This window comes from Vitis riparia, unplaced genomic scaffold, assembly GCF_004353265.1.
Source record: "Vitis riparia cultivar Riparia Gloire de Montpellier isolate 1030 unplaced genomic scaffold, EGFV_Vit.rip_1.0 scaffold478_pilon_pilon, whole genome shotgun sequence".
In the NCBI taxonomy this organism is placed as follows: domain Eukaryota; kingdom Viridiplantae; phylum Streptophyta; class Magnoliopsida; order Vitales; family Vitaceae; genus Vitis; species Vitis riparia.
In genome coordinates, this window is record NW_023269688.1 from 171,705 (window position 1) to 188,089 (window position 16,385).

General features: G+C 34.7%; 1 protein-coding gene across 1 annotated transcript; it reads right to left on the reverse strand.

Moving 5' to 3' along the window:
- Positions 1-11,387: 11,387 nt before the first annotated feature.
- LOC117909939 (disease resistance protein RUN1-like) lies at positions 11,388-15,137 on the reverse strand. Its single transcript, XM_034823985.1, has 3 exons — positions 14,034-15,137; positions 13,771-13,890; positions 11,388-11,819 (listed from the first exon to the last, which is right to left on the reverse strand). Exons 1-3 carry the CDS (start codon positions 15,135-15,137, stop codon positions 11,388-11,390), a joined length of 1,656 nt encoding a protein of 551 aa, XP_034679876.1.
- Between the last annotated feature and the right edge of the window lie 1,248 nt (positions 15,138-16,385).

The following is a 16,385-nucleotide window of genomic DNA, read 5'->3' on the forward strand; positions in this document are numbered from 1 at the left end:
ATCTGTTGTGGTCTTCTCCTTTACAACATTGTGTGCAACAGACTTAGATAGAGTTAACCTAATAACTCCCAGAATCTGTTTGTCAAGAAGCGCCCATTCTTCAACCTTCATACTCTCAGGTTTTGTCCCTAAAAGAGGCAGATGCAATTTTCTCCCATAGAGATAATCTTCAATCTGCATCCTCCAATACGCAAAGTCTGTGCCATCAAAATTTTCTATTCCAGACACCTTTCCTGCTTCCTCTGCCATTGCTCCCACTCAAACCTAACCCTAGGCTCTAATACCAGGGGAAAAAGTCATGAGATGGAGATGAGCTTGTAAAGACTATACGAGGTGGATAGAGATGTGAGGAAGAACGGGAGGTACCCGATGGAGGGAGAGGAATCGTAGGTTATGGATACAAGAATACAAGGAGTGGGGAAACATGGGATATTTCGGGAACCCAATAGTTGTATCTGGTTCTGTCCTCTGTAATATTCTTTATTCTATAGTGGAATCATTCTCTCTCATCCGTGGACGTAGGCATGGTTGGCCGAACCATGTTAAAACCTCGTGTACTGTATGTGTGATTGTTTTATCTTTGTGTTCTTGAACTAACATTATTGGCATCAAAGCTTTCGCTGGCACAACAGGAACATCTAGGTCAAAGATAATCAAAAGAAAGTTTGAAAAAAGTCTTTGGCGGTGTTTGTTTTTTTTACTTAAAATTTTAAATAGAACTTAAATCTAAATAGTGTTTAATAGAGTTAAGTATTAGGTTGTTTGTTTTTATAATATTTTATTTCTATTAAGCATTAAAAAGTAAAGAAAAACTAATATGTTACTTTTTCCATTTATAAAAAACCAAATATTTTAACTTTTTTTATTTAGCAAAAAAATTATAATAAGTCATGAAGAAGTAGAAAAACAAACAATTTAAGTTTGAAAGCAAATTGCTTTCAACAAAAAGCTAAAAAAGCAAACATCCTCTTAGATAATACTATAATAAAAAATTAAAACAATAAATAGAAAAAACATTACATGAAGGATTGATAGAAAGTGAAAAAATAATTAACATAGGTGGATAAGACAAATCTTAGTGTTACATGCCTACTGATTAAGATGAAGTGTGAGATTGTAGACTACCAAATGGTAATTCTATTTCCCATCTTGGTCTAACAATGCTCATCTCTTCTATCTAGTGAACGCAAAAGTTGAGGAATTTGCATTTGTTAAGCTAAACTAAAATTCAATATTAGACATACAGTCCTTTTGTATCTATTAAGCTACCAACTTATGCAGAATGAACCTTCGACTCTAACCTTCATATTCAATGTTTACTTTGATTTCTTGTTCACAACACATTATAAAATAGTATGTTGCATGGTGCCATGGTGTAATAGTCTTGTTATAAGGTCTTCAAGATGGTAGGTAAGTTTATTTTCATGTTGGTATCATCATATAGTCTTGGCATGTGAATGGAGTATAAATGTCATGTCTTTATCCCCATGCTGAAAAATGAATAGAGGAGCTAAATTACGCATAGCTTACATACTGAAGTTATGGTAATTATGCATATTCAAGTATAGGAAAACCTCATTTGTCAAGGTATAAAATGATTAATCAATAAAATTCACAAAAACTTTGATATCAACTTCAAAAGTTTGGTTCATGTACCATAGAGTCATGCTTATCCGGACTTCCTCAGTTATTAAATTGCAGTGTACCTAAGAGGAAACTGATCAAGCAGTTTTAACCATTCCACGGGAATTTGGAAAAACTAGCTAATGAAGAGTTAAAACTTATGCTGCCAAAAGTAGACATAAAGTGATAGGCCTTACATGAGGAACAAAATGAAAATTAGATATTGAGTATTATCCCAGTGTGAGAGCTAAAATATAATACCTTAATGCAGAATGACATCTTACAAGACACCATGGGGAAAGGGAGTGTGGAACTTTTAGCAAAACTCCCAGCTTTTTAAGGCGTCTTGGAGATGGCCTTGCATACTATATTTCTGCTAAAACACCTGGATTTAAAGGATTCAAATTCCGAGACCAGTGATTTCGTTCTAAAATGACTTTTTTCCTTCTTAATTATCTATATTATAAAATATTCCTCAGTCATTTAGATTTCAGATTCTTTTTTATACCATTTACTTGCAAAATGGAATAGAGGTGATGGATCACAATATGAGAAGGTATTTGACATTCATTGTTAACTCATTTTTTTTAGGTTTTGGGGTAGGTGCTAGTTTGACTAGAAGTGGACAAATTACTTAGCTACATCAATTACCAGATATAGTGTGGAACCATCACAAACAAAATCTGTCACCGTTTTATTTCAGGTACGTACATTACATATATGCTCATGGCATACATGCAAAACAAAACCGAAAAAGTAGTCTACATATAAAATTAAATAAGGTGAAAGAAACTGTAGATGAACAACCATTGATGTAATTTGAGAGCATAATTCAGTGTACAATTCCATCCATGGAAATAAAGAGAATCAAGCTGATCCTATTTAGACAACCAACTTAGGTATACAATTCCAACTCATATTTGGTTAAACTACAAGTTCAGCAAAGAACTTCATATTCTATAAACTAGTAGTTAGATTCTTCCTTCTTCAATATATCATACACTTGCTTTCACATCCTAATGATCCAAGATCATGATAATGACACTTGCATTTCCATCCACCTTAGAAGGATAATTGGAAGAAGGTAATGTTTCATAAATGCTAGAAAGTCGATGCACGACTTTTATTTATAAACTTATATAGAGCATAAACAAGTTAAATAATAATTTATAAGTACCCCTAAGCTTGTGAATATTAAATCATTAATTTAATTTAAAGTTCAATTATGAAATTATGAAGTTTAGTGAACATTAGATTTATCAAGTTTAAATTATTAAAGTTTCAAGCAATAAAAGCTTGAAGCATAAGGCCAAGCCATGTTCTCAGGCCTGGATGACCCTAGCGAAGAAAGAACTAGGTCTGACCCATTTTACACCCCTTACAAACAACAGCTACAACTGTCATAACTAAAAACCATCATTAAGCCCTCTTCAACCTGAGTAAACTTTATATAATTTTTGCACATTCCTTTTCCTCTGATTTGAAGCATTAGTGAGAATGACTTCCAAAACTTGGTAAAAAGGGAAAGTATGTAGCTCAAATACAATGTCAAATAAAATGCATAAAAATAAATAATTAGCTACAATTAACAAAAACAAATGCTACCTAGTTCCATCTACTATGCCAGTAACCTCCAAGTATAGCACAACTAGAACATGAAACCATAGAATACCAATATTGGACATCTAAATGTAATACTTGAGACATGAATTTATATACAATTTCCCCTTGTAGCTGCGTCAAGTGCTGCAAAATGAGATGGTAAAAACAAAAATACAGGCGTAAAACAGGGGATGGTAAATAGATGTAAAGAATGTAAATTCCCCAAAGGTTTTATTTTGTTGTCGAGAAATCGAGAACAAAAAGAAAAATTAAAGTCTTATGTCAAAAAAAAAAATACACACACACAAAAGAAGGTCCAATAGTTCTCTAAATTTCATTGAGAACAAAAGTGTACAGTTTGGAATTTTCTTTCCTCTCCTCCAATTTCTCAGCAGCCAACTGAGCAAAATAGCAAACCAGTAAATGACAACTCTAACTATCCTTGCTGGGAGAGCACCAAAAAGGAAAAGAAGATTGAAAGCTCCAAATGTTCATTTCTTTTTCTTTTCCTCCCTATTCACAACTACCAAAAAAAAAGCTAAAACCTCAACCACAATCCACAACAATTTTGGCAATACCAAAACTCAACTCAGAGAGAACCAAATAAAATTGTCCACATAGACTTCAAAACACCATCCTTCATCATCTTTAGCTTGAATAAAACCTAAAATATAATCAATGAAATAGTCAATTGCCAAAAACATATTGGTAGCATTAAAACATTGAACCATAAAGCGATGAAGAAATCATTCACCAAAACCATATTCAAAAAGAGTAATAAAAAACATAAAAAGCAGAAAATGACAAAACAAAAAATAAACAGATAGTGAGCTTTGTCTGAGAATAATAAATTCCCAGTCTCCAAACCATTTGGAGCCACAAGACAAGAAAGCATCCAAATGAAATTGGAAAAGGTAATGAATAAATAATCGAGACCCTAACACTAACCTACATTATTCAAATTGCTATCACTTGTTTCATATTCTATAGGAAAAAAATTGATGATTTTGTGGAGAAAATATTTTTTCTAGTGGAAATGAAAATGGGAGTACCAATATGAACCTTAAATTGAAAGAGATAAAAAAGAAGAAAAGAGAAAAATAGGAAGAGTGTGGTGTGGAGAAAAATAGAAACATGCAATTACCCAATTTATTTTAGCCTACCATGGTCAAAATCAGGAATAATTAGACTTAGTAGTCTCTTGCTACTAAAATGGGACTATCAAAAGAGATAGGACTGCATAAAGAAGAATCAGTGCTCATGTATTGACCCTGTTTTTATTGCTTAGCCCACCATAGCCATATCCGGCTTATTTTTGCAATGCATGAGATGCCTTGTTCAAAACCATTCTATGGTTGTGGTCATAGTACCATCCTAATAATAGGCTCAGGAAATTTGCTCACTTCAATTTAGCGCCATGAGATATGGTCATGACATAGTAAAGGCAAACATACTCAAAGGCAACTATACATACCCTTTAGTTGCGGTTATTTTTTAATCCCCTACTAAAGTCCTACGACTATTTCCCCTTTTTCTTGTAGTGTACCTAGACCCGAAATGAAAAAGCAATATTAGGATTAATGCCAAACTGTTCTATAAGCTGCATCAGAAACAAAAAGAATATTTAGAACTTTTACTTGAATATCTAATTATTGAAATTCTAAAATTGCCTTTCCTTCAAGATTAATAGAAAAAAATTGAATTATTAAAACATTTAAAATAAAAGTAAAAGTAAATGCATGTATAGAATTAAGTTACATGAAAAAAACTATCAAAAACCAAACTCTTATATCTTGAAATTAAGAGTAGGAACAAATACATGTCACAATTGTAGGATATTATTTAAGATTTTTATATATTGCAAAAGAAAAAAAAAAAAAAGAAGAAGAAGAAGAAGAAAATGACAGCAAACGGCCGATGATCACAATTGACCTATTTTATATTTTTACCATCGCCATTAGTCTCCTCACTGCCTTAGGAACAAATTAGTGCATTGGATGGATGCCTATTACTTGACTTGAAAACAATTTAAATCATGATTTTGAAATTTCTCATGTTTCAATGTAAATGAAATTGTGCTTTAGAGGATATCGATGTTATCATGTGCAAGCAATTCAACTACACGAGTTTCTTAAATATGAAAAATACGTTGCCAATGTCTTTAGTTCCTCTTTGAAATATATCAAAATAATGAGGAATTTGGAAATAGATGGAGAAGTCATCCATTCAAAATAGAAGGAGATAGAAGAGAGTAATCCAGATGTTGCTTTCTATCATACAACTATGCAAACCCAAAGTTTTCCTTTCTTTGTTATCTTGAAAGCAAGGAAATCTATTAAAAGTAAGGTGTGCTCAAACAATAGCATTTGTCTAGAAAAGACCACAATGACTACCAATAGACATTTAGTACAATAAGAATACTTTCCAGGGATAAATTTAGTGCAAGTGAAGGGAATTCTTTTTTTTCAAGAAAAATATCAAAGTTAGAGTGGAATTCTTTTTTCAAGAAAAATATCATAGTTAGAATGCAACAGATGCTTTTAAAACCTATTTGCAAGAGAGAGAATATACTGTAAGATCAGTGTTGCCAGCCAACATATGTTTTGCTACTGCTGTAGGCCTTATCGAAGTTTTTTATGTAAAAAAAAAGAAAAAAAAAAGATGTGGTCTATAAATTATTCAAAAATCTTGAACATTCCAGATTAGTCCAAAGTTATTTCCAAAATCCTATAATTATTCCAAAGAACTATAGGATGAGACACATCCCTCTTTCATCCTTTAACATGCATCACCTACCTTACTCTAAAATTTATTCTCATACAATCTCTAAATGATTCCTCATGGTTCCCAATCCAAATTCCTAAGTTTTAGAAGGTTGCTGAGTAAATTATGAATCTAATCTTGTTTGTAGAGCAATGAGCACAAAAAAGAGGGTCTAGTTAAGAAGCTGCCATCAATGCCCACAGAAATTACATCTTTCAATGCTTTTCTTGTGGCTCCAACGCACCAAAATTTAATAATTACATTTTTTATAGGTCAAGATTTAATTATTACTTGATATTTATGGACTACATATTTGAATTAGATTTGTAAACAACTACTTTGATTACAACGAACCACTATCAGAAAATATTGCCATCTTGTCTAGAACCTCGTAGACATTTGAGACCATATTCTTTTCATCACTTTCTATAACAGCATCCTTTGGAGCACGAAAAGAAACATGAAGTACTGACCTGTTCTCTGTATTGTTTATCTGTACATACTACCCAAAGTATAATGCAAAAGACTAAATAATCAATGAATCATAACATGCATCTTAAGTTCTTAACAATATATGTTTTTATTACTTTAATAGATACATAACAAGTTATAATGTAGATGTTATATAATTATTTATAGACCAAGATCAGAGTACAAGATCAAATAGAAAAACTGATCCCTGATGGTTGAAGTAGCAAGCCAAAGCTTGGATTTATGATAGAACTTAAACAAACGTAAAAAGAGAAAAGAAGACCATGATTTCTTCTTTACATAAAAAGGTGTCTTACAAATCAATAACATTACAACCATCATAAAAAATAGAAACCCTAGAAATGATTTAGATGGTATCTACAGAGATTCAAATGCTCTAATGTAATTGAATTTCATATCTATTCCTGGAAATGTGAGGTTAAAGAAAATGCAAAAAAATCTAGAGAGAGAGAAAAAAAAAACCTTGGGAAGGGTATGATTGAAGTTTGCACCCATGGGTGATAGCCCCAAAATTTTGTTTTTCTTGGGAAAAAAAACAAATAAAAAGGAGAAACATGATAAAAAAAAATAATAAATAAAAATTCTTACCTTTGAATTAGAGAGCATTGGTTGTAAGTGTGGTTGAGCCCAAAATGTTTATCATGTTCCTGTGAATCTTTTATGATGTGTCTCCTCCACTTGGCTCTATTCTATGGGGTTCCTTTCATTGTAAGCTTTACTGTTAGTATCTTCTGTTGCTAATCCATGCTTTCCAAAATTCCCATGAGAAGTACTGCCTTGTACCTAATAAAGGATGTTAGCATATTCTCTATCAATTACTTATTTGTTTTCTTTTGTAAATAAACTATTGACTGTAAATTAGTTATATTCTAGGTTATAATTTTGGTAATTAAGAAACTTCCTAGATTCATATTCTTTGTATATATATATTCTTCACAATCAAAGGAAATACACAAAATACTTTACCAATCTCATTCGTCTTCAATATGGTATCAGAGCATTCAAGCTTCTTGGCCAACCACCACTTGTTCTTCCTTCTTGCCTCTTTCTCTTTGCTAAAGCCATCTAGTGCTCCTCCTCATCCTCATAGCCTTATGGCCATCCAAAATGCCACCATTTCTCCAACTTCTACTCTCAATATTCACGACACCCATGAGTCATATCAAACACTCATCTCAATAAATGTTTCTGCTCAAGCCCCACTTAAACTAACCACTACCAACTATGTATCATTGAGGCTTCAATCCCAAACCCTGTTCATTAGCTATGACCTCCTTGGCTATATTGATGGAACCAAACCTTGCTCACCCACCACTCTCATTGCCAAAAATACCTTAATACCCAACCCAACCTATTTCTCATGGCTTCATCAAGATCAATTGATACTAAATGCACTTATTAACCCTTTTTCACACAACATAATTCCATTCATTGCCTGTGCCACAATCTCTCATGAAGCATGGACCATCCTTGCTAATACCTAAGTGAAACCATTGTGTGGCCACATTAAACAAGTCAATAGCCACCTTGAGAATCCCACCAAGGGTTCATAAAGCATCAATGTCTTCCTATAAACCGTCAAAGCTCATGTAGATGAACTTGCTCTCCTTGGTGCCCTAATGGATGAAGAGGATCTCATGGAGCAAATCCTTGATGGTGTCGATGATGAATACAAAGAACTAATCTATGTCATTCAAGCACATGACACCGCAATCACGTTTGATGAGCTCCATGAAAAGCTCGTAAATTTTGAAGCATCTCTTCATACCAAGCAACCTACATTGGATCACCTCCCTGCTACTGCTAATCTGACTCATCGAAACATAAATTGGCACTCATCTCATTCCCCTAGCCATAATAGGGGCTGGTGTCCATCCTTTCTCTCTAGTAATCACTCTCCCATGGCCCCCAATGTCGGACCAAATTTAGTACCATCACAAGGTGACCAACTACATCTATATCTCTACTAAGGTTTTTGTCAAATTTATAACTTCCAATGTCACACTACCATATGGTGCCTTTTCTTCTGCTTCATACTGGTTCAAGCCTCCACGCATTCTTGCCTTTCGACACCACATCCATAGGCACCATGGCAACCTCATGTTGATCTTGTTGTCAACATCACTTGCAACCCTCTATCATGGCTTCTTGATAGTGGTGCTTCTCATCATGTTAATGCCAACTTGAGCAATCCATCCCTCCATTCCTCGTACACTAACATCAACAACATCATGATTGGTGATGACACAAGGCTTCCTATCACACATACTGGTTCCACCTCTCTTATCACTCCTATTACTACCTTTTCTTTAAATAATGTTCTTTGTGTACCTAGTATGAAAAAAAAAACTTGATTTCAATCTCTTAATTTTGCACATCAAATCATGTATCAGTTGAATTCTTACTTTTTTCGTTTCTTGTGAAGGAACTTTGCATGGGGGCAATCCTTTTAAAGGGTCGAACTAAGAATGAAGTGTATGAGTGGTCGATCTTCCCTCCTAAGTCATTACCTTTACTTGCCTTCTCTAGTGTCAAGACTACTTCATTTGAGTGGCATCATCGATTAGGTCACCCTGCTTCTCTAATTTTAAAGCACATTGTTTCTAGTTACAACTTCAATTTGTCATCTTCTATGTCATCAAGTTTGTTTTTTCATGCTTGCAATTGCAATAAAAGTCACAAATTATCTCCTCCCAACCACTTGAAATTCTTTTCTCTGATGTGTGGACTTCTCTTATAATGATTTTAAATATTATGTTATCTTTGTCGATCACTTCACAAAGTATATTTGGTTTATCCACTTAAGCAAAAATCCAAAGTTCATGATATATTCATTCAATTTAAGGCTCTTGTAGAAAAATAATTTGATTGCAAAATCATCACCTTTTACTCTGATAATGGAGGTGAATACCAAGATCTTGCAAATTTTAATGCCACCCAAGGTATTTCTCACCTCACACTCCCCCCACACCCTTGAAAACAATGGCTATTCCAAAATACATCATTGTCACATTTTTTGAAACCGATCTCTTCCTTCTTTCTCATGCCTATCTTTCCCTCACCTTTTGGTCTCATGCCTTTGCCATTGTTGTTTATCTTATAAACTGCATACCCACTCCCCACCTTAATCACTCATTCTTTTGAGAAAATCTTTGGCACTTCTCCTAACTACTCTAAACTTCGTGTCTTTGGTTGTCTTTGCTACCCCTAGCTTCGTCCCTACTTCACTCACAAACTTGACTCTTACTCTAAACCATGTGTCTTCATAGGGTACTCTCTCACTCAAAGCGCATATCTTTGCCTTGATCCTTCCACTTCCAAAATCTTTGTCACTTTTCATGTCAAGTTTGTTAACTCTTTGTTTCTCTTCACGTTTCTTCAAAGTCATTTACTTTGTCCTCAATTTGACACTATTTTCGCCTAGGTCCCACATATCCTTATAATCTCTCTTCTTCCTTCTCCACCACCACCAGTCTCATCACTATGTACAACTTTGTCCCTCTAAACACCTTTATGCAATGCGCTGTCACAAGACCCACCCACCATCCTATCAGTACCCCCACTATGCACCTCACCTACGCTCTCTAACCCACATCCTACCCCAACCCACTTGCATCCATCCTCACAAGACTCATCCTACCCCAACCTATTTCCACAAACACTTGTGATTTATTGCGACAATGTTGATGCTACTCATCTTTGCTCCAATCCAGTTTCTCATTCACGCATGAAACATGTGGCCATTAATTTTCACTTCATGCATGATCAAGTTCAGAATGGTGTTATTCACATTGCTCATGTATCATTTGAAGATCAACTAGCATATTGTCAAGGACTTAGTCGTTTTTTAAGCTCGTGCGACACTTAGACAAGTCAAGGCGCTTGATCTTGCTAAGTCAGCCTAACTCCCTATGCTTAGCTCGCTAGGCTAAGGTGCTCATGACTTAGAAGCTTAGAAGGCGTAGTAGGCAACTCTTTAAAGAATGGAAGCTTTTATTACTCACTTGCTTGGTTAGGAAGTGATTTTGGGTGGTGCCTTGGCTAGATGAGGCTCTCACCTATTTATAAGCACCAATGAAACTCTCTGGAACCTTGGAGGGTTCCTTACAAATCAAGAATATTCTAGAACACCCTACATAATTCTATGTACAAACCTATGTACAAGGATATACAAGAGATTCCTAGAATTCTCTAGAAAGCCTTGGACTCCTCTCATGCCTTCCACCATAGTGTACAGATGTGTAGATATCTCTAGACATCTCTAGAACCTTCCACACTCTTCCTACCAATGGCTTAGTGTAGATGGCTCCAAGAGTCTTCCAGAAGCTTCCTTCCTCCTATATAAGCCCATGGGGAGGGTCATTTGAACCATCTTGTGACAATATGCTCTTACCAAACCACTTCCACACACCCACTTTTTTTCTCTCATGTTCAAGATTGGACTCTCCACCTAGAGCTGCATCTTGAGAGGCCATAATAAAGGAAATTAACATATTCTTTTTCAATCACTAATTTTTTTTTCATTTTGTAAATAACCTATTGACTATAAATTAGTTATATTCTAGGTTATGATTTTAGGTAATTAGGAAACTTTCTAGATTTATATTCTTTGTACATGTATATGTGTGTGTGTGTGTGTGTGTGTGTGTGTGTGTGTGTGTTTGTGTGTGTGTGTGTGTGTGTGTATTCTTCACAATCAAAGGAAGTACACAAAATAATTTACCAAGCTCATTCGTCTTCAATAGTACCATTGATGGATGCTTCTGTTCATAATCTTCTGCATATATGAGATGGATTCCGCACTCTTTCACTCTAACAGTATTGCTACTACCAAATGAAGCCATAAAGTGTCTCCATTGAGTGGAGTGATACCTTTTCTTAATAGCTACCTTGGGATAACATATCACTCATGCTATATCTGATACACCATCAATAACACAACAAGGTATAAATGAGAAATGCTCCACGTCTGCTGATTGATTATTTTCTCGGATACTCAAATTACAATAGAACTCCAACAATTCTTCATTTTCAGATTCACAACCAGATCCATTGTTGGGTTCATTCTCAGATGTATGAGCTGATTCATTCTGAGATTCATGGGCAGATGGATCCTCATATTGGTAGTTAAATTTATCATCAAGTGAAACATAAACACAACATAAAGCAAATCCTAGCAAGTCATTATTTTCACACCAATTTGGAGGGAGCTCTATTATTACTTCATCACTTCCTGTACTCTGATACCCTATCCACTCGAGAATTCCACTACTTCTAGGAATAACAATGCTAATTCCATGGCCTCCAAATAAAGAATCACCAACAGAAATTTTGCGTTTCTGCACAAAAGCACCATGTAAATCCAGTGTGTACAAAAGAAAAAGGTATATGTCATGAGAATCATACCTGAATTAATTCTGATTTGAAGCAATTGACCATAGAATGAATTGGAAGAAATGAGGGGCTTGATGAAATACCATGTGAACAATGCGCATCTAAAAATCGTAGACTTGCTGGAAGCTCTGGAATTTGTAGAAGGTTCTTGCAGTGACTCAAGCTAAGGCCTTTTAGATTGGAAAGTTGACTGATGCCAGCAGGTATGCTCCTAAAATGGTTTTGATCCAGATATAATTCTTCCAATGATGATAGATGACAAATATGATTGAGGATCTCTCCTTCCGTTAGATTGCAGTTACTTAGAGATAATTTTAGTAGGGAAGGTAGGTTCCAAATATCACCGGGGATTCTGTCTTCCATTAGTTTGCAATTCCTAAGAGATAAATTCACCAATGAAGATAGATGAAAAATATCACCGAGGATTCCTCCTTTCATTAGATGGAAGTTCCTTGGAGATAATATTTGCAATGATGATAGGTGAAAACTATCACTAAGGACTTCTCTTTTCATGAGATTGGAGTTTCTCACAGATAATTCCACCAGTGATGACAGGGGGCAAATATGATTAAGGATCTCTTCTTCCCTTTGATCGCACTGTGGATTTAATGTTTTCAATGAGGAGAACCAGTAGTTATTCCAGATTACTCCTGACTTTAGAATGCAACAAGTTAGATTTAAAGATCTTAAGGAGCATAAATCAACCCCTAGGTTCACCTCTAATATTGCCTTGAGTTTTGAACACCCATCTGATAAGAGAGTTTGAAGGGAGTTCAAGTTGCAAATGCTCACAGGAAGACTCTCAAGGTTTTCGCAATCTGATAAATCCAAGTGTTTAAGGGCCTTTAGATGTTCAATTGATGATGGAAGCTCTTTTATAGCTGTTTCACCCAAATCAAGCCTTTCTAGATTTTCCATATCATCCTTGATTTCTGGAAAGCCCTTTAGTTTTGAACAACCACCTAATAAGAGAGTTTGAAGAGAGCTCAAATTGCAAATGCTCATTAGAAGACTCTCAAGGTTTTTGCAACCTGACAAGTCCAAGTGTTTAAGGGCCTTTAGATGTCCAATTGATGGTGGAAGCTTTTCTATAGCTGTTTCACTCAAATCAAGCCTTTCAAAAATTTTCATATCACCATTGATTTCTGGAAAGCCCCTTAGTTTTGAACATCCTTCCAACAAGAGAATTTTAAGAGAGCTCAAACTACAAATATTGTCTAAAAGCCTCACTAGGTTTTCACAATAACTTAAATCCAAGTCTTCAAGCCCATGTAGATGCCTAATTGATGATGGTAATTCTATTATACTGGTTTTACTTAAATTAAGTTTTTGTAGCCTTCCTATCTTTCCCTTGATTTCAGGAAAACTCTTCATCCTTGAACAACCAACACATGAAAGAGTTTGAAGGCATTCCAACTTATGAAGGTTCTTTGGAAGACTCTTGAGCCTTGTGCACCCTATTAAATTCAAGAAAACAGTTAATAAATAACTCCAATAATAATATTAATGCATGGGTGAACACTTAAGAAACCTTGAACAACCTTTTAGAATTAGAATCTCCAAACTCTGCGCACTTGAGATGCTTGAAATATCAACAAGATGCCTGGAATAACTAAGATTAATGATTTTTAACTTTTTAGCGCACTGTAACAGAAGAAAATTAGTTTCAATAAGTAAACTTCAAAAGAATTTAAAATTATTCTAAAGAAAAATATAACTAAATAATAGCAATACCATATTTCCTTTCCAAAGATGTTTTATGTTGCTGAACTGGAGGTTGAGTTCAACAAGATTGTCTGCATGGAAATTTGATGGCAAAGATTCTAAAGGGTATGTTGCCCAATGAAAATATGCTAAATCATGACAAGGCAATTCAAAGTCTTGGGAAAGCTTCACCATATTGTATTCGACTTTGAGCAATCTAAGTTGATTCATCTTTCTGAAAGCTTCAGTAGCAAGTTGTATAGGTTTTGCTTTAGTCCAATTTAGGAATATCCCCTCAATGTTGTTTGTTCCCTGAAAACAAGCATTGATAATAAGCAGTATGAGATGCATAGGGATTCACTAGAATTATATAGATAAGGTACTTAAACTATAATAATAATAAAAATAAGTTTGTATCTATAGATCTCAAATATATTCATGTATATTTCTCTTACCATATTTTTTGTAAATACGCTTTCAATATCCTCATATTCCCACAACCTGCTCCATTTTCCAGGCTGTTCTGGATAATTTTGGCGAACAATTGCTGAACCCATTTCTTGTAACAAGTCATGCATCCTTATAGTACCACCAAATATAGAAATGAGACACCTCTCTTCAAGAACTCTTAGTCCAATCTTGGGATGCAATTTGCAACCTTCTAGTATTCTTGTAACAAATTTTTCCTCCTGATCTTTGAAGAAGCATGCAATATCAAGGAACAACTTCTTGCATTTATCATCTAGTCCATCATAACTTATCTGGAGCACCTTTTGAATATCCTCGAGAGGGTTTGTTTTTAGTTTATGCAATGTGCTTTCCCATTCATCCACATCCCTTTGAAAAAGAAAAGAACCCAAAACTACAAGAGCCAATGGAAGGCCTTTAGCATAATCCAATATACGATTAGAGAGGTCCACATAATTCTCTTCTGGATGGTGTTGTTGAAAGGCATTCCAACAAAAGAGTTCCTTAGCTTGCTTGTGTGCTAATCCCTTAGCCTCATATGATGAATATGACTCATGTACATCTAGGCAACGTTTATTTCTCGTGGTCACGATGATTATGCTTCCTGGATGAAACCATTCAGAATTAGGAGCAAAAAATTTTAATTGTTTTGGACAATCTACATCATCAAGAACAATAAGAACCTTTTCCAAGTGATGCTTACTCTTAATTATCATTTTGATTCCTTCATCAATATTACTTAACTTCAAATTTTTCTCCATTAGAATATCACAAAGAAGTTTTTCTTGTAATTGAAGCACACCACGATCATCTTTAGATTTCTCTCTCACATTTTCAAGAAAGCTATGACGTTTAAATTGATCTAACATATCATTGTAAATAACCTTGGCGATGGTAGTTTTACCAATCCCACCAATCCCATAAATCCCAACCATGCTCACTTCATTTGATTGGGTGTCTATCAAGAACTTCACTTTTTTCAAATTTTCATCCATTCCAACTATGTTCTCACCAACATGTAACAACTTAGGAATTAATCTTCTAATCTCACCAATGATTTCTTCAATAAACTTTGACTCAGATCTGTCCATTATAAAGTACAATAAAACAAGCAATGAGCTAGAATCAGTTGCCAAAGAAAACAAAGGTAAAGTAAATGGAAATTATTAAATGATGTTTGGTTTTGTTCGGTGCATCTAAATTAAGGTCATGTAAATTAAAAAAGCGTCAATCGTATGTTTTAATAAAATTTAATTATGTTATGTCAAGTATATGTGCAATAAAAAAAATGTAAATATTTGAAGTTGACATTTTTAAAGTATCATTACCCTTTATGATATGAGATTTTATTATAGAGACAAATACTAGTTTGGCTAGAACAAATCTACCAATTTGCCATCCAAGTTCCATAACCTAGCAATGCTTTTATGACTTATGACCATCCTTTATACTTATAAGACTTTCAACTATTTATTCCGTAAACAAGTAAATTCTCCATTTTAGTTCTATTTATATTTAGGTTGTTAATAATTGCTACATAAATTTCATATTTTGATGAAATCCCCATTTTTCCCAAATATAAATTATAATGATGAGGAAAGTTACACATGTTTATTTGTTGGTCAATAGCCTAGCCACAATTAGACTCGTGGAAAAAGATTTTAAAATGATACTTAAAAGAAAACAAGTTCATTTTTAAGAGCACATTTGAGGTTTTTTTCAAGTATTTTCTTATATAGTAGTGTGATAAAGAATTGAAAATATAGATAATACTTAGGGAATTGTCATATTGTACATGAGTTTATAGTACCTTTATAAGTAATAAGTCCAGAAAGATATTTTCCATATTGGAATTTTCAAAAAAAATTTATTCATTATTTTCAACATTGGGTTGGGAAAACTATTTTTTGAACATTAGTTTCAACAATATTGTCAAACAAGCTCCAAGGTTACTTGTTTTTATTTGTAATTGAGGTATAGAGGAATGCAGGACTGTAGACCCCCATATGGGGCTTGTTTTTTTCATTTGCTGCAGGTCACACTTCTTGCCAAGTGAAGGGCTCTTAAAGAGCCGGATGCTGCTTCCTGGTTGGGTGGTCAGTGAATCAGGTAGTGGGTTGGAGATGCAATGGGGTGGAGACACCTGTTGGAGGATATTCAGAAGAGCTTTTGGGCTGTTAGAGTGGAGTTGGGTTTCTTTTGAAGTGTGAGGGGGACCCCCCCCTCTAGACCATGAATCCCGGCCAGATGGAACGGGCAGCCATGAAGCTGAGGGCTTGATGCCGGCTGCAGGAGGCGTGCAGCAGCAGGGAGAGTGGTTGGGCAAGCCATGCTTGCTG

What these genes read in the sequence shown, in the direction of transcription:
- LOC117909939 (XM_034823985.1), bottom strand. Translation starts at nt 15,137, where the DNA reads ATGGACAGATCTGAGTCAAAGTTTATTGAAGAAATCATTGGTGAGATT. An exon ending in GCGTATTTACAAAAAATATG is followed by an intron (nt 13,891 to 14,033) that starts GTAAGAGAAATA and finishes GCTTGTTTTCAG; the next exon opens with GGAACAAACAACATTGAGGG. An exon ending in TCAAAGTCGAATACAATATG is followed by an intron (nt 11,820 to 13,770) that starts GTGAAGCTTTCC and finishes GCTTTTGTGCAG; the next exon opens with AAACGCAAAATTTCTGTTGG.